Raw genomic sequence first — 18386 nt, 5'->3', positions numbered from 1 at the left:
GCTCAAAGTTACCCTTGGTTATATAGAAAATTCAAAGCCAGCTTGGGCTACTATGAAATCCCCATCTCAAAAAAACTTAAGTGTGAAGTAAAAATAAAAAACATAAAAGAAGACAAACCTGAGTGAGTGGTGGCGTCGGACTCAGGGTGTGGATTCCTGGATTTCAGACACTGTATTAACCGCTTTGGAGTTAGGGACTCTGTCATTTTCCATGGCAACTGAGAGACTTGATTAAAGTAAGCTACTGGGGCGGTGGTGGCACTCAGAGGCAGAGGTAGGCAGATCTCTGTGAGTTCGAGGCCAGCCTGGTCTACAGAGCGAATTCCAGGACAGGCACCAAAACTACACTGAGAAATCGTGTCTCGAAAAACAAAACAAAACAAAACAAAACAACAAACAAAATGTAAGCTACTGTGCTCTTTGACCTTCCATAGAAAAGCAGGAGGGGAACTGCTACTGACACCATGTGGCTCATAGTGGGATGGCAGCGGCTCCAGGAAGCTCTGCAAAGGAGGGCGTGGAGGACCAATTACCTCCCAGGGCGCCTTAACGCAGGGCGCAGCCCCAGTGAGCGCTCAAAACATTCACTGATCAGTGCTTCTGGTACCACTATGCCTGTTTATTCAGTGCTGGGAACTGAACTAGGGTTTTGTGCATGCTAGGTGTCTTAACAGCTCAGGAACCTTCTCAGCCCCTCGAAGTTTCTGGAGTCTTTCCAGCAATCCTTAGAAGTCAGGTATTGCATATTCTTTACTGCAGTGCTCGAGACAGAAGTGTTTAGGATTTTAGGATATTTTAATGTATATAACCAGGTATTTAGGGAATGAATCCAAGTCTAAACATGAAATTCATTGATGCTTCACATATAAAAATATATCCTGAATATGATTCTCTGTAGTAATTTTTAGTGCACCTGTGTTTTGTCTGTCATCCATCACAGGTCAGGTGTGAGAATTTTCCACTTGCATTGTGTTTACACTCTAATGTTACAAATTTGTACACACTTCGGATCTCTACAATTATAACTGCTCAAACTATTATTGTGACACCATAACCCCCTCCTCCCTTTCACTCGCCAGCAAACAGGCTAAGATTAAGTAATCCCCCGGGGTCAGAGGCCAATGCTGATTCATGACGAATATTGAAAGAAGTGTCCCAGCGTAGGGCTCTTCCCTGTGACCTTGGTAAGGATCCAGCTCCTGGGGTGGGGAATTTGTTCAGCACCTGTGTGTAAAGGGAAGATACGTTCTGACATGTGTCTATTTGGGGTGAGGGAATGGATGCCAACGCGGCTGGTTAGCAGCCAGAAGGGTTCACAGCAAACCCCAGGGGTCCTCGTTATCCCAAAAGAGCTACACCAGGTATACCCGCGGCGTCCTGCGTCGGGTACAGTGGAGGAAGCGCCTGCTCTCCCCTGCCTTTGCTAGGATGAGAGAGGACTGGCAACACGGGAGTGACGACATCTCGGTCAGGGACGTGCCCCAGGGTCCCGCGGCGCGTGGGACGGCCGCGCGTGTCCTCTGCGCAGCGCAGCGCAGCGCAGCGCAACGCCGCGCCGCGCCGGCAGCTTCTGGCACCCGGCGGGCCCGCCTCCGGGGCGGGACGTGGAGGTTTTATTGGGCAGCCCCGCCCCGCTGACCCGGCTTCTCCCCCTGGCTCGCTCCTGCCCCGGCGTGCAGGGCCCCGCCGCCGCCATGTCCGGCTCGTTCGATCTCTCGGTGCAAGATCTCAACGACCTGCTCTCGGACGGCAGCGGCTGCTACAGCCTCCCGAGCCAGCCCTGCAACGAGGTCATCCCGAGGATCTACGTGGGCAACGCGTGAGTCTCCCGGAGGGCCGACTCCGCAGCAGCTCCCCGGGCGCCCCGCCCACTCGGGGGCTGGAGTGGGGTCCAAGGGCGTGGATGGGGGCGGGGAACCTGGGCGCGGTCCCCGACCAAAGAGCGAGAACGGGAGGGGGAGGGCTGGGGACCCGGCTGGAGTCGACACCCACTCCCCGCGCGTGAAGCCGAAGAGCTGGTCCCTGCATGCCCTGAGACCCCAAGGGGCCCGGCCCTGCCCTCGGCCATCACCTACTCTGGCTTCGGCTTAGGCGGGGTCGAGGCTACCACGTTCTCTTAACAGGTGGCAGGGCTGTCTCTTGGCCGCGCGTCATGTGACAGCTGCCTAGCTCTGCAGTGAGGTCACCGTGGAATGTCTGCCTTCGTTGACATGGCAACGGGGTGACGTTACAATCCGGGTGTGGAGCTTTTCCTGTCGGTGTCAGGAAATCCAAATACTCTAAAATACCCTAAAATAGGAAGTAGCTGAGCCACGGCTTTCCTGGCTTCTTCAGATAGGGTTTAACTTAGATGGGATAGATCATTTAAATGTTAAACTCCATAGAAGACCTGAGTCATCGGAAAATTCCTCTTAATCGCACCGCCAGAAATGTGCATATCATTGATCTCTTATGCGTCCTTCAAAAAAATTTTTTTTAGTCATACTACTAATAAGAATTTCTCAGCAGTGGGAGAGAATCAGTGTTAACACCGAAGGAAACGCTGGCGTGACCCACATTGGGGGAAGGTCCACACTGGATTTTCACGAATGTTAAGAAAGACCCATTTACCAAAGTCATAAGCTCTGTGGGTCCAGTTCAAGGACTACTTTTCAAAACTGATAACCAACCTGGGGTGGTTGAGGGGTGTGAGGACTTTTCAATATCTTACGTGTGTGTGTGTGTGTGTGTGTGTGTGTGTGTGTGTGTGTGTGTGTGTTTCCTGTCCAGCATCGAGGACCTGCTGCTTGACCTGCAGTGGAACCAGAGGGGATTCGCATGGCAGGTCCCAGACACTTGGGGACAGCTTGCATGCACCACATCACTCATTCCATCTGGAGCACCTACTATGTGTCACACACCACATGATGTTCATTCACTAGTAATGGCGGTGGTAATGACAATGGTGTATTTATTGACTGTTGGATTGGTGTTAGGGAAAGAAGATGTATGGGCACACTATTCTGTATTCTGTCAGCACTGGAAATGGCTGAACAGACTCACAGGTCAGTCTTGTGGCTCAGTCACCCTCCCACCCCTTCCTACCCCAACTACCCAAGTAGCCAGGAGTCTTGACAGCCTCAGGAGCCTGGACAGCCTCAGGAGCCTGCTTCCTGGGGGACAGTATGTTGCAATTGTCTGTAGCAGCTTCTCTAGGCTGGTGGTAAGCATAGTGGCAGGTATGATGGCTGCCATGGGAAACACATTCTTTGCCCTCCATGCAAATCTGACCTTGATGTGGGGGGTGCAGAGCCGGGAGGATCCTCTGTGGAGCTAGTGCCAAGAATTGGGCTTCCTCACGCACCTGGAGCTCCTGGACAAAAGGACTTCAGCCACTTCCTCTCAGGGCAGTGAGGTAGTCTGTGTGAGCTGCATTTCCAATCTCTGAGTTTTTATAGGTGGTGTGGGGGTGTGAGGAGCAGAGGCAGGTAGGAGGCAGAGCATGGCTGAATGTCTGGAGAAAGCTTGCCTCCCAGCTCTGACTCAGCAGCCTATGTGAGCACGTGTGTCTCCCCTGCCTGTCCCCTCCTGCAGGGTTCCAGCTCTGTTCACTGGAGACAGCCCTGTCCTCTCTTTCAGGCTGCCAAAACAGGCAGACAGGACCATGCAGGAGACATTACTTAGTCGAGTACAAACGCCTGTTTAAATTGGGATGTTGGGAGAGGACATGAAAGAGAACCTCTTTGACCATTCAGTCAAGATATCTTCTAACGCCCATCATTTGGGGGGCGGGGAGGCGCTGCTTGCTCCTTAAGTGCTATGCCACTCCAGAAAGCCTCAGAAATGTAGCCAATAAGGTATGGCAGGACTGCTCTTTCAGGGAACCTGTCGTATTTCATGTGACAGCTTCATTCTTCACTCATTCACCATACATTTGTTCAATACCATGTGTCAGGCACGGTAGTAGGTACTGAGGGGGCAGCCCACTCAAGGGACTCACAGACTGAAGCTCTGAACAGATAAGCATGACCCCTGTCATGGGATATAAACACCACAGAGCCAAGCTCTGTCAAGAGAACAGCCTCCTTTAACACCCAGGACTACCCCAAGTTGGCATTGTTATCCCCGTTTAACAGAGAGGAAAACTGAGGCACAGAAAGGTTAAGTGGCTTGCTTAAGGTTGCCTGGCTGGTAATGGCAGGGATGGCTTAAGACTCCAGGGTCTGTATTTATTTCGTTTTGTTATTTGAATCTGGGCTAGCCTCAAAGTCCTGATCCTTTTCCCGTGGCCCCCTGAGTGCTACAGTGCGTGACCATAGCTTGTCTATCCCATCGTCACAATATAGGAACTGTGGTGCCACACACAGTGGAAGGAGCTGGGGAAACCCCACAGAGGCGATACCTACACAGAGGTAGCAGAGGGAACACATGGGCATGGAACCACAAGTCTATTTGGGGAAAGCTGCCGGTAACTGGATATGGCTGGGGTGAGGGTAGAGGTCATGAGATGAGGCAGGAGGAGGCACAGCGGACAGCAGGTACAGTCTTGTTGCTTTGCCGAGAAGCTCAGATTCTTCCTCATGTGGGGCCGCCTCTTCATTCTCTGCCACTGCCCTCCCCTCCAGGTCTGTGGCTCAGGACATCTCCCAGCTGCAGAAATTGGGCATCACCCACGTCCTGAATGCTGCCGAGGGCAGGTCCTTCATGCACGTCAACACCAATGCCAACTTTTACAAGGACTCCGGCATCATCTACCTGGGCATCAAGGCTAATGATACGCAGGAGTTCAACCTCAGCGCCTACTTCGAAAGGGCCGCAGACTTCATTGACCAGGCCTTGGCTTACAATAATGGTAAGGGACCTGCAGCCAGGACCCATGGGAGATGGCTTGGGCTTGGGCTGGTCTAGGAAGCAGACCTCATCAGGCCTTCCTCTGGACGTTCTGTCGTTTCCTGTCCCCTGTGGCGATGACTGAGGACTTTAAGACTCTCCTTGCCTGGCAACTCCAGCGGCCCCACAATACACAAGCAATTCACACAGCGGCAGCACCAGGGTCCTTGCCTTCAGTTTGACTTGGGCAGAGGGTGGTTTCCTGCCCCTTTCCCCCTAACTTACTAATGTCCAGGGTGGAAAGTCCTGAAGTGAAGGAACGCTGAGGCTGGTTGATTCAGTAGCTCGACCGTCTGGTCGCTACAGCTTATATTAGTTACATTTATATGACAGCAACCAGAATAACCAAGAGGACAGCTTGGAGGAGGAAAGGTTTCTAATTTATGCCATCAAGGGTCTTGGGGCTGTGGGGAGCTGGTCCTGTGTGTTTGGACAGAATGTCAGACAGTGGAAGTGGGTGAAAGAGGACACCCTTGACCTCACAGCAGATGGGACACAGGCAGAGGCGGAGTGGGGAGTGGGGAGTGATTGTAGGCCAGCTGTGCCCTTCCAATGCAAGCCCTCTGGGACCTGCTTCTTCCAAAGAGGCTCCACTTGAAAGAGTTTGCAGAAACATTCCAAAATAGTGCCACCAATTAGGAATTAAGTGTGAGTTTATGGGGACCATTGCATAGAGTGTATGTATTCCATAGAAAAAGGATAATATTTCAGACATACACAGTGCAGCAATTAAGTATCAATGCCTCTTTCCTTTTGATTTAGTGTGCCCACTGTGTCTGTGCGTGTGCATGTGTGTGGGTGCATGCATGGATATGCATGTGCGCACATGTGTTCGTGCAAATGCTTGTACGTGTGTATGTCTATGTTTATGCATATGCACATGGAAGCCCGAGGTTGATACTAAATGTGTCTTCCGTCACTCTCCACCTTAGAGACAGGGTCTCTCCCTGATCCTGGGGGAGCTCACTGATTCATCTAGGCTGCTGGCCAGTGAGCTCCAGGGATCCACTTTTGTTTACCCACCTAGGCCTGGGACTACAGGTGTTGCTGCTGTATGTGGGTGCTAGGGATCTGAACTTAGGCACTGCTGTTTGAACAGCATAAAGACTAATGCCATAGCCTCAGCCTCTTTCTTTCCTTTTAAGAAAGAGTAAATGAACCATTCCCCAGAATTCCCCCAGTGGGGCTTTCCTACCCTTTATTGACTAGGCACTCATGAGTAGCCGGCCACCTCACCAGGGGAATGAGTGGCCATGACCGGCTGAGGGTTCGCAGCCTAGAGATCCCAGGTTAAATCTTCCTGCTACTCAGTCCCTGCAGCTGCAGACAGAAAGGGAGGCTGAAGGAGGGCTGCCTAGTTACCAGACAAGTCATCAGAGGGTTGAGAAGTCTGCAGGGCAGAGGTCAGCAAAGCAGACTGGCTCTCTGGGCTCTTCCCATCACATCTTCCTCCCTCTGTAGGGAAGAGATGACCCACTGCAGATGTGACGGACCTTAATTGTGTTACATAGGTGCTTCCTCACCCAGCAGCTTCCCTATCCAAGTGATTCTCAAAGAGAGCCCTCTATTCACTGGAAGCTCAGCATGTATTCTGGGCTTGCAGAAGTTCTATTGGCTCAGAAAACTTCAGACTTTAAGGCCAGGGCCTTATGGTCCCTCATGGTCCCTGTCATACCAGCCCCGGTGACCTTCCCCCAAAGCTGTGCTGTGCTTCTCACTCTGGATAGATAGGGAATGGGGCCCAGTTAGTTAGGGCAGTGGGCATTGCCATCTTCACATAGCAGCAGATACAGGGGATCCTCAGAGCAAGCTGATTAGCCAGACTAGCAAAACACCGAGCTCTGGGCTGGTGAGAAATCCTGCCTCAATATACAAGAGAGAGAATAAATAACTGAAGACACTAGACGTCAACCTTGAGCCTCCACACACATATATGTACACATACATGCACTCACACATATGTGAACAGGCATACACACTCAGACATATCACACACATAATTAGAGAGACAGAGACAGAGAGAGAGACAGAGAGGAGAGAAAGGCAGGAATGTGGGGGCACTCCCATCTCCTGATGTAGGAGGATCTTGGGAAATAGAGGGGCAATTAGGGGTAAGCGTGATGGGTGCAGAGAAGATGCTGTTAATTCTGGGTCCAAAGTTTCCTTCCCAATAACACCTGTGAGGAGGTGTAGATGGTGGCCATTCACTTACTCAGCAACAGAGGATGCTCAGGGATGCTGGAAATGGCATCCAAAACCCAGCACCACAACCCTTGATTTGGAAGAATGCATCCTTCGGAAGGAGAAGGGATCTGTATGTGGCCAGCAGAGTCACAGGTGCTTGGGGCCCCTGGGGGACTCCCAGTACTGGTGATGTTTATTGAGTGCGCCTGTGTGCCAGGCTTTGTCTCTGTCTCTATTTTGTTTTGTCTTTGAGACAGAGTCTTGCTATGTACCCTCACGATCTTGGAACTCACCCCCAGGGGTGGGGATGGCAGTGGGCCTTGGAAGCCACGCTTCCTAGACTAGCTTCCACCCTGCAAATGATAACAAGTGGTATTTCTGGAAGATTTTCTAGCTTCCGGGAGGAGTGCATGTGGATTGGCAGTGTGTGCCTACATGAGCTTTTCAGCACTCTGTGTGTGTGTGTGTGTGTGTGTGTGTGTGTGTGTGTGTGTGTGTGTGTGTGTAGGAGCTCTCAGAAGCCAGATGTGTTGCTGGGAACCAAACCCTATGCCAGAGCAGGAAGTGCTGGTAACTGCTGAGCCATCTCTCCAGCCCTGAAATCCATTCTTTTAAAATGTGCTTTGCAGAGATATAGTTGGCGTTCAGGAAAGTGTATGCATGTATTTAACATGACAGTCATTAATGTTTTGACGTAAGCCGTCCAGCCGTCACTACAGCCAAGAGAGTGAATGTGTCCGTCACCCCACAGTTTTCGTGACTCCTGTCCTTCCACCGCTGGGTCTGCTTTCTGTCACCAGAGACCAGTGTGCATTTTGCAGACTTCGATGTCCACAGAATCACACAGCACACACTCTTTTGGTCTGAATATTTGAGCTTATCTGTGCTATTACATACACCTATAGAACGTGGTTTTTAAAGCATATTTTTATTTTTATTTATTTGTGTGAGTGTATTGACCACACGTGTGCAGGTACCTGTGGAGGCCTGAAAAAGTCATAGACTCCCTTGGCGTTGGAGTTACAGATGGCAATGAGCTGCCTAATGTGGGGGTTGGGAACCAAACTTGGATCTAACACAAGTGCTTTTAACTGCTGAGTCACTTCTCCCGGTGCCTCTTGAATTTCTTGACAAGTTTCACATTGTATGGACACACATGGCGTGCCTTATTTATCTAATTGTGTCCATTGCTTTGTTCTAAAACAGAGTAATGCCATCCTCCTGCCTCAGCCTCCTGAGTGCTAGGATTTCAGGCCTGTGGCACCATACCTGGTTTCATGGTTCACTCTTGACTGAAGGACAGAATTCATGTAGAGAAGTCCGATATCACCACAAGTGCAGTTCAGTGAATGACAGACACCTGAGTACTGACCCCCAGATCAAGAAACAGGACACAGCCAGCACCGTAGAGAGCCTGCTCCATGCTCCCTCTTACACACACACACACACACACACACACACACACACACACACACACACACACACACACACACACACACACACACCATCTCTGTGCTCTCCCAGGTTACCTCTGTTTAGGCCTCTAAGAGCATGGTTTAGTGGGGCCTCTTTTCTGTTCTGTGGAACCCTATTACATCTTTGTGCTTCATATATGTTCTTTCTGGTGGGTTGCATATTTAGTGAGTGAAGGAGTGTGCTACAGTGTATGTGAGGACATTGGAGTGCAGTGTGCAATGGCCCCTTCTTTTCCCCAATCAAGTGGGTCCCAGGGATTGAACTCAGGTCATCAGGCATGGCAGCAAGTGCCTTTACCTACAGGGCCATCTCCTGGTTTTTTGTTTTTGTTTTTGTTTTGAGTCAGGGTCTCATTCTGTAGCCTAAGATGACTTTGAACTTCTGGCGACTCTCCTGACTCAGCCTCTTATGGTATTGGGATTACAGATGTGTACCACCACATGTGACTAGATCTTTAATTCTTTGTTATTTATTTAACACACACACATATATGCATATGCATGGGGGTGAAGGGGTGACTGTACTGGGCATGTGTGGAAGTCAGAGAACAACTTACAGAAAGTTCTCTCTACCATGCGGATTCCAGGGTTTGAACTCAAGTCATTAGTTTGACATCAAGCCCCTCTACCCACTGAGCCCTCTCACAGGCCCTACCTAGATCATTAATTCTTTTAAAAGTTTCTTTTTATTTACCCATTCTACTGTTGATAGTTTTGGGAATTTCTACCTGGGGGCCACTGGAGTGGTTCTAAGATGTAAGAACACCCAGGGCTGTGTCTTTCAGTGAAGGTGTCTAGGTTGGAGTACCAGTGCTGGGCAGTAGGGGGCACAGGTGTTCAACTTGAGTAAATGTTGCCAGTGTTCAGTGGCTGAGGGGCTGCTTCACATCCTGCCTTCCCTAGTGATAGGGAAGAGTTCTGGTTGCTTCACTTCTGTCCCTGATCAGACATTGGGTCTTTCATTCTTATTATTGTGGCCATTCAGGGTGGGACACAGTGGCGTGGCGATATGCTCTCTACTTGTTGGATGGAAGAATCTCAGAATTACAGTGAGTTTGGGATTTCCCAGTTACCACATCTTCTCCCCCCCCCCTTCCCCGTTTCTCACAGGCCGGGTGCTTGTCCACTGCCGTGAGGGGTACAGCCGCTCCCCAACGCTAGTCATCGCCTACCTCATGATGCGACAGAAGATGGACGTCAAATCTGCTCTCAGCATCGTGAGGCAGAATCGTGAGATCGGCCCTAATGACGGCTTCCTGGCGCAACTCTGCCAGCTCAATGACAGACTGGTCAAGGAGGGGAAGGTGAAACTCTAGGGTGCCCACAGCCCCTTCTGCAGAGGTCTGACTGCCATGCGTAGGAAACACAGTGTACCCTGCTCCCAGTGTCTCGAGGCACTTGCCCATATGTCTGTCCCATTGTGGCCCGGGGCTGCTCCACCCTTAGGGAGCATATGAAGAAGCTTGCTAAGGAGGCCATTCTTGCTCCTTGGCTGTCCTTTCTTGTAGTCTGTGTCCTTTCTCTGAGGTGGGGGCTCAGGGAGGAAGCCTGTGGCATAGATACATCTCAGTGACCCAGGGCAGGAGGCCTGTGAGGGTGTAAGGCCCCAAGACACTCACAGGCGCTTCTCGTGGCCTCCCTCCCCCACCTGGGTTCCCCTGAGTGGTCTAGCATGGTGACCCTGGTAAAGGATCCATGCAAACACAGGCTCTGCTCTCCTCACATCTGTCATTCACTGGTCCTCCCAGCCCGTCACACCCTCTTAGGCAGAGGCATAACCAGTTCTGAAGCAGGGTGGAGATAGATTATTAGTGGCTGAATTTCCACTAAGAGGCTGCGTTTCCTTAGAATTAAAGATATTATATGGGGGCCCTTGGGTAGGCAGATCTGTTTTTCCCGGATGGCTCTCCTGATTCTTTGGGATGTTTAGAGTGCGCCTCTTTGGGGATCTTACGTTCCATATCTCCTGCTTTGGTGCCTTCTCTGTGGATGGCTCTGTTCTTGTGCTTGTTAGAAGAGTGAGGCCTTGGGCAGGGTTTTATTTCTCTTTTTTAGAATACAGGGTGTTGAGGTCCGGCCTATTAAAAAACTACCCACCATTTGGAGAATTGCAAGGGTTTTATCCTGAAGTATAGTGTGGGTGAGCCCAAGTGATCATACTAACTGCTTTTCATCCTGGTTGCTATTCTAAGACTGGAAGGAGGAAGTTGCCCAATTACAGCTCATGCGCATGGGTGTGAAGTGGTGGTGGTGGGGTGCTGTCCCCTCAGAGACAGAAGGGAAATGAAGAGTCCCTGTGCTCACCCTGCCCATTTATGGATGGTTCTGATGGAGTGACTCTCTGGGCAGAAATGAGCTTTGCTGTGTTATGCCGGCAGATCTCTCCTTTATTGGAGAGAGAACAGACAGAATGACCTTGTAAAGGACTTTGAAAGGATGGTTATGACCTTGTAAAGGACTTTGAAAGGATGGTTTGGAAACATGCTGGACCTTATGTGTGTGCACATTTGCCAGAGAGTGAACACAGTCTTCTTGGGACTTGTTCTTGTTGCTCTGTGTGTATCCAGGGTCACACAGAGCAGAGGGGTGGCACTCAGCCACCACCCCAGCACCTAGCGCATAGGCATCTTATAAAAGCCTGTTTTTAGGCAACCTGGAGCTGTTGGACTGCCCAGTGTGTATAGAGTGCTGTTGTCACGGGGTACCCGGATCCCAGCAGCCTGTATGCCTGCTTGTAGGATGTCTTGCTGGAGTTTGCCAAGAAATCTTACTTGGCGGGAAAGAAATATCAGGGATTTTTGTTGAATGTTTCAAATTCAGCTTTAATTGGAAACCTCGGCCGTGTTGACGGTGAAGGTGGGGAATGTGCCTTTTTCAGAACTGCTGAGGAGCGTCTGGCAGGAGCCTGAAGAAGCAGGTGCATCTTAGGGCCTGACTCCTGGAGTAAAGACCCCCGATGACAGCAAGGGCAGAACTGTGCAGCCTGGACGGTCATTGTCCCCTCTCCTGTGTGACCACAGCAGCCCCAGACACAAGGACCCGTCACCTTCTTTCCAGAATGAAGTGGCCATAGCCAAACTGAGTACCTCACTCCAGAGTTTTCAGGTGGCTTTCTCGCTTGATCCAATTTGCACTTCCTAATAGCCCTGTAAAGGTGATAGAACTTATCTGTGTGTCGTCACGAGAGAAAACAAAACAAACAACTACTACCTGGGATAGCAGGGCCTGCCAGCGTGTGTCTACAGTCTCCGTTCATGGGAGGCAGAGGCAGGGGGATCACTGCAAGGTTAATGCCAGTATGGTCTCCATGTTGAGACTCTAGGCCACAATAGCAAGATCCTGTGTTTAAAAACCAAAAAATTTTGCATAATTAAGGGTCACCCAGCACTTTAAAGCTAAGTGGAAGTAGTTTCAGCCCTGCTGCTTGAGGAAGCCGGGCTGTTCTGGGCTCTCATGTCTCTGAGACCAGCTCCCAGATGTCCAAGCACCCTGTGCATGTCTTTGAGCCATCCCCAGAAGGGGAAGTAAAAAGTGGGTCCCCAGTCAGTTAGGTGACAAGTGTGAGGAAGTCTGGGCTCCCCTCCTCCTGCCTCATCTGGGTGACAACCCGGCAGGACAGCCACTGCTGTTTACTCCTGGAAGCCTTTGTGGGAAAATGAGGAAAGGGAGCCCGTGGGAGACTCCTGCCTTTCCTTTGGGGCTCTTTGCTGAAAGTTGAGGGTTTCTTGGTTGGCTTTACCCTGTGTTCAGAGATTAGCTCCTACTTCTTCAGCTAGAAGAGCTGTGTGTTGTCGAAGAGCCGCTACGCGCATGCCCCCGAGTGGGCCTGGGTGGTATTCTATCCCTGGAGGTGATGGAATAAAGAATTCAGGATGTCCTTTCCTCTTCCCCGACCTGATCACTTTCTTTGACTCATAAAAATCCAGGTTAACCCGGGCGTTGGTGGCACATGCCTTTAAACCCAGCACTCGGGAGGCAGAGGCAGGCGGATCTCTGTGAGTTCAAGGCCAACCTGGTCTACAGAGCGAGTTCCAGGAAAGGCGCAAAACTACACAGAGAAACCCTGTCTCAAAAAACAAAACAACAACAACAACAACAACAAAAATCCAGGTTAAAATTAAAATGTAAAATGGTTTCCTCCTCAGTCTTTAAGTAGGCAGGCTGCCTTCTCAGAGGCAGGCTGTTCCCCTCCGCCATTCTATTATCATGAGAGCATAGACCAACATTTACCAAATGAGGGAGCTCCTTAGGCCCACACTAAGGCTCTTTTGGGCTCCAACATGGAGGTTGTTTTAAGAATCCCTTGTTGGCTTTTCACACCTCCTCCCACCCCCCCCCCACTTCCCACTCCCCCACCCCCCGGAAATGGGCGTGAGTAATGATGCCGTGGCCAGCAGGTGGCGCTGTTGAGAAGGTTGGTGCCTTTCCAGCCACAAGTTCACCTTAAGATGCTTGTAGTATTAAGATGCTCAATGTTTTAATCAAAATAAGCACTTAAAAATGATAAGAGTTTTCCTCACAGAACATTTTCCTTTTCATAAAAGTGGCATCAGATGGTCCTTCCAGATCAAGATTCTATCCCGATCGTAAATAGAGGGTAGAGAGAGGAGAGGTGAATGTTTAGCTTGTGTGTCTCTAACGTCTTCAGCTGTTAGGGTAACTTGAATAAGAGTGATTTAGTGGACAGAAAAGGTTCAGGGGAAAGGGGATGGTGGGGTGAGGCAGAGCACTGTCACCTGCCTACCTCGGGCAAGGCTCTGAGTTCAATTCCTGCCATTGGGGGGAAAAGGAAAGTTTAATGTCTATTTACCACCAGTGTTAACACACTATAAAATTGTAACCAAAATAAATGTCTTATCTTACAAAGAAGTCTGTTTTGGGTGTGTTTCCTTTTATGGGTTTGGTGTTTGTTTGTTTGTTTGTTTGTTTTTTAATGTTTGCTTGTTCTAACTTCTGTTGTGGTGGTGCTGTTGTTTTTGAGGTAGGGTGTCAATGTAGCCCAGCCTGACCTCAAACTCCATCTGTAGCCAAGACTGCCTTGAACTCCTGATTCCCTGCCCTCTGCTTCCAAGTGCTAGGATTAAAGGCACATGCCAACCATACCTGTACAGCCTTTTTCTAACATTTAAAAATAATAACCTAGGGGGTTGGGGGAGGTGACTCCATTTAAGAATTCATACTGCTCTTGTATAGGACCTGAGTTTGGTTCCCAGCACCCATGTTGGATAGCTCACTACCACTTACAACATAGGTCCAGAAGATCCGGTACCTCTGGCCTCCACAGGCACCTGCACTTAGAAGCACTCACCCACATACAGATGTACACATAATTAAAAATAAAATAAAATCTTTAAAAAAAAAACAAAAACCACTTAAAACTTAGCTGTTGGAAGTACCAACATGGAGAGCTGCCATACTGTGGAAGTCCAGCTGATGGTGTTCTGGCTAATGTAAGGCCTACAGAGACGGAAAGAGCTCAGTGTGTGCTAGGAGCTGGGTTGGGAGGAGAGGGGTGAGTGGGTGAACACGGAGCTTGGGCAATGAGAATCCTTTGTAGGACATTAATGAAGGGCACGTGCCGTCATTGTGCCCATATACTAGATAACTCCAGGGAACTGTGTTGTCATTGTACCCATATACTAGATAACTCCAGGGAACTGTGTTGTCATTGTACCCATATACTAGATAACTCCAGGGAACTGTGTTGAGTGAAGAAAACAAAACAAAAAAACAAAAAAACCAGTGACATGCATTGGTTGCATCTGCATAATATTTTGTTGTTTTTGTTGTTGTTGCAGACAGGGTTTCTCAATGTAGCCCTGGCTGTCCTGGACTAGCTCTGTAGACTAGATCTCACAGAGATCCACCTGCCTCTGCCTCCAGTGCTGGGATTAAAGGCGTGCGCCACCACCGCCTGGCTGCATAACATTTTTTAATTGAAAAACTGTGGAAATCAAGGTTAGATTGGTGGTTGCCATGAGCTGGGCCTGGAAGAGGGAGCGTGAGGGAGGCGGGTGGACGTCTTCGTAAAAGCGACAGAGCAGGCTGTGATGGCTTGAACCTGTAATCTCAACACCTGGGAGGTGGATCTGGAGTTCAAGGTTGGCCTCAGCTAGCCTGTGGTATATGGGACACTTTCAAAAAAAATTAATAAATGATGAAAGAACATTAGTTCAGATCCTCGGGGCCATGGAGCTGTTCTTCATCTTAACTGTGGTGAATAGGTGAATAGGCAAATCTCATGTGATGAACTGCACAGAAGTAAATACATGAGTGGAGCTGGGAAGCTGGCTCAGCAGTTAAGAGCTCTGGCTGTTCTTCCAGAGGTCCTGAGTTCAATTCCCAGCGCTCACATGGTGGCTCACAGCCATCTGTAATGGGATTGGTGCCCTCTTCTGGCCTGCAGGCACACATGCAGACAGAGCGCTCATAAAATAACTTTTAAAATGAAGCAAAGTAGGTGCACATGGAGTGAGCACCTGTGAATCAGGGAGGGTGTGAGACTGGTGTGTCCTGGTCATGACGCCTATGCCGGCACCTTTCGTGAGCTGTTACCATGGAGGGAAACCGGGCAGAGAAGACATAAAATCCCTCTGAATTATTTCAAGTCCTTGTCAACTTACGATTATCTCAGACTTGCAAGAGTAATTAAAGAAACTCTTCAGGTGTGGCAATGTGCACCTGTAACTACAGCATCGGGAAGCTGAAGCAGGGGACCTCGGATTTGAAGGTAGCCTGGGTTACACAGCAAGACCATCTCACCAACAAAACAAACCCATCACATCACCCAAAAAAAACGTTTATAGCAGTCTTGCTGAGGATAAGAGGTCAGAAATACCCTTTAATCCCCACACTGGGGAGACAGAGGCAGGTGGATCTCTGAGTTCGAGGCCAGGTCTACAGAGTGAGTTCCAGGACATCCAGGGCTACACAGACAAACCTTGTCTTGAAAAACAAAAACAGACAGAAGAAAGAGAAAGAAGAAAGAGAAAGAAGAAAGACCCTAAACTGCAGTCAACGGGGACCCACTGAGACCTGAAGTTTGACCCCAAGACTATTTATTGCTTAACCTTGAGAAATGAAAAGTTTTTTGTGTTGAGTAAATGCACCCATCACTGACTCAACCTCAAGTGAAAAAAAAACAGAAGGCAGGTACCACAGCAGGTTCTCAGAGCCATCCGCGAAGGCCAGGGCTACCCGTTGGCAGAGGATGATCCAGACGGATGGGCCGTTAAGCAGCTCAATTTCTCTGTATACACCCTTTTTCCTGTTAACACTACTTCAATCCCGAGCAGGGCCACTCTCTGGTCACTGGGTTTCTCCTCTGATGTCCAGCAGGGGGCGGAAGTGTTCCAAGGACAGGTTGCCTCTCTGTTTAAGGTGGCCGGTTGTCATCTCCCGGCAGCAGGTGGTGCTGTGAGAACCACTCCACATGCTCACAGAACCCCTGCCCAGGAACTGCCCCTCTCCCAAGTCTGGAGGAAGCAACAGGCTGGCTTTCTGGCCCGGACAGGGTTAACAGTCCACATTCCAGAGCAGGGAAAAAGGAGACTGGAGGTCACAGACAAAAGGAGGGGGCAGCTTCTAACAACACCGCAGCTCTGGTGTGAGAGATAGATCACCCCCAACAATGGCCACAGCTGTTTTTGTCTGCCCCGAAGGAAACTGACTTAGGAAGCAGGTATCAGAGGGGGCCCTTCCTGAGGGGACTTCTGCCTTGTCAAACTGTCAGGGCAGTTGCATTGATGTGTGGGTGATGGAGATGAAAAGACGCACACAGGCGGCTGGCCACAGATGGACAGGCCACTTACAAGTCGAGGCAGGTGGCAGAGTCCTGCAGAAGCTGTGTAGGTGGGGGACACTGATTCATCACACAGTTAACATACCAAGGCGGCGGCGGCGGAGGAGGCGGAGGCGGAGGCGGAGGCGAGGTGGACCATACCCTTCTTTCCAGCCTTCCTCTGGGGCCGGGGCATCCTCCAACAATCCATCTCCGTGGAGGCTTCCGCCAGTCCTCCTTTTTTTGCGCCTCAGGTGTGAGCCCTCCTGCTCACGCCCTTCCTCCTGCCCGTGGCATGGCCCTTCTGTCACAGCTGGCTGAGCCAGCAACTCCTTTGGATTTCTTTGTGCCTAGACCCGTGGTTCTCAACCTGTGGGTCACAACCCCATGGGGATTGTTGAACGACCTTTTCACAGGGTTCATCGACCCTAAGACCGTGGGGGAAATATCAGATATTCACACTATGATTCATAACAGTAGCAAAATTACAGTTATGAAGTAGCAATGACAATAAAATATGGTTGGGGGGTCACCACAACGTGAGGAACTGTCTTAAAAGGGCCTCAGCATTAGGAAGGTTAAGAACCAGTGGCCTAGATGGACCTGAGATGGCTTTCTGATGAAACTCAACTGTTACATGTGTCCCTGGGGTCTTTCCTCTAAGACTCAGAGCTGTTTATGAAAATATAATGAGAGGCTGGAAAGATGACTTGGTAAGAGCGCATGTTGTACAAGCATGGAGACCTGAGTTCAAATCCCCGGCACCCATGTGGAAAAGAGGCCATATATGCTTATAACCCCAGGATTGCGGGGGGGGGGGGGGGGGGCAGTGGCAGGTGGATCATGGGAGCTCACCAGCCAGCTAGCCAGCCTAAACTACATGTCTCAGCAAGAGATCCTGTCTCAGGGAATAACTTGGAGAGTGACAGAGGAGAACACACCTCCTTTGGGTGAACCCACACATGTATACTTACACACACATAACACACAGAGAGAGAGAGAGAGAGAGAGAGAGAGAGAGAGAGAATATAATAAGCTAAGAAATGATGGGGAGACATCAGTACTGAAAGTACTGGCCTTGGCGTTTGCTAAGAAATGGGAATCCACGTTGCCGGCCTCAGACCCGGCCAGGGAAGGAACTACCTTTGGCACATCAGCCTATAAGCCACATTGAGTTCCCTGGCTAAAAAAATCACCTGTGATGGATCCCAGGTCCCAAAGAGTAGATGAGATTTCCTCTTGGTGAGATTTCCTCTTTGTGCTCCATCTCCAAGAGCTGTGGTGACTTGCTTACCTCAACCTGTCACCAGAATCCCACCTTCTCGTCGGTAGCTCTGAACTATCTACTACCTCCCCCCCTCCCCCAATTTTTGAAGAGAAAGCCAAGAGACTTTTTTGCTCAGAATCATTGGTGTTGAGCCATATGGAGTTGAGGCCAATGGGGTTTCTTTAAAAGTGTCCCTGTACAGGACTTGCATAGCAAGCCTGAGACCCTAGGTTGGATTCCCCAGCATCCCCCCAAATAAAAAAGGCATCCTTCTGCTTCTGGGTGGGAGTGGGGTGCAAACAAAAACCTTTAATTAAGACCATTAGCTGGTGGGGTGACAAAGGAACTTGGCTAGAGGAATTTGGCCAGCCGGACTCTGCCTTCTGTAGAACTCAGAGCCTCACATGTTTCCTTTGTTAAGCTAGCCCACAGTTTGTTTTGAGAATGCCTGAGGGGCCCAGGGAGCCAGACAATTAAAAGCCAAGCTCATTTTGATATCTGAAAACCACAGCCGCCTGAACGTGGGAGGTGCTGGGAGAGCTAGCTCTGTCCCTGCCTCACCACCCCCCTTGGGTCACCTGGGAGTGCCAGCAGCAATTTGGAAGTTTGCTGAGCTCGAGAAGTCTTGCGGAGGGCTCACTCTGAGCACACCCCTTTCCCCCTGGAGTGGGGGTGGTGAGGAAACATGGGACCAGCCCTGTTCCAGCCCCTCCTTATTGGCTGGGCATGAGGCAGAGGGGGCTTTAAAAAGGCCACTGTGTCTAGGCTGGGGACTGGAGCCTGTGCTAGGGACTGCCCTCCATCTGGCACC

At 50.1% G+C, this 18386-nt stretch overlaps 1 protein-coding gene across 2 annotated transcripts; it reads left to right on the top strand.

Moving 5' to 3' along the window:
• Positions 1 to 1557: 1557 nt before the first annotated feature.
• Positions 1558 to 12410, top strand: Dusp3 (dual specificity phosphatase 3). 2 transcript variants are annotated; one of them, XM_036197316.1, is made up of 4 exons: positions 1633 to 1819; positions 4605 to 4831; positions 9639 to 9832; positions 11407 to 12410. In XM_036197316.1, the coding sequence occupies exons 1-4, from the start codon at positions 1695 to 1697 to the stop codon at positions 11413 to 11415; spliced, it is 555 nt and encodes a 184-aa protein (XP_036053209.1). In that variant the 5' UTR covers positions 1633 to 1694; the 3' UTR covers positions 11416 to 12410. The 2 variants fall into 2 exon arrangements, with proteins under 2 accessions (XP_036053210.1, XP_036053209.1); XM_036197317.1 differs by having other exon boundaries at positions 1558 to 1819; positions 9639 to 12410.
• Positions 12411 to 18386: the final 5976 nt, after the last annotated feature.

This window comes from Onychomys torridus, chromosome 8 (assembly GCF_903995425.1).
Source record: "Onychomys torridus chromosome 8, mOncTor1.1, whole genome shotgun sequence".
Lineage (NCBI taxonomy): Eukaryota > Metazoa > Chordata > Mammalia > Rodentia > Cricetidae > Onychomys > Onychomys torridus.
The sequence above is the reverse complement of the archived record's forward strand: the minus strand, read 5'-3'. Positions and strand labels throughout refer to the sequence as shown.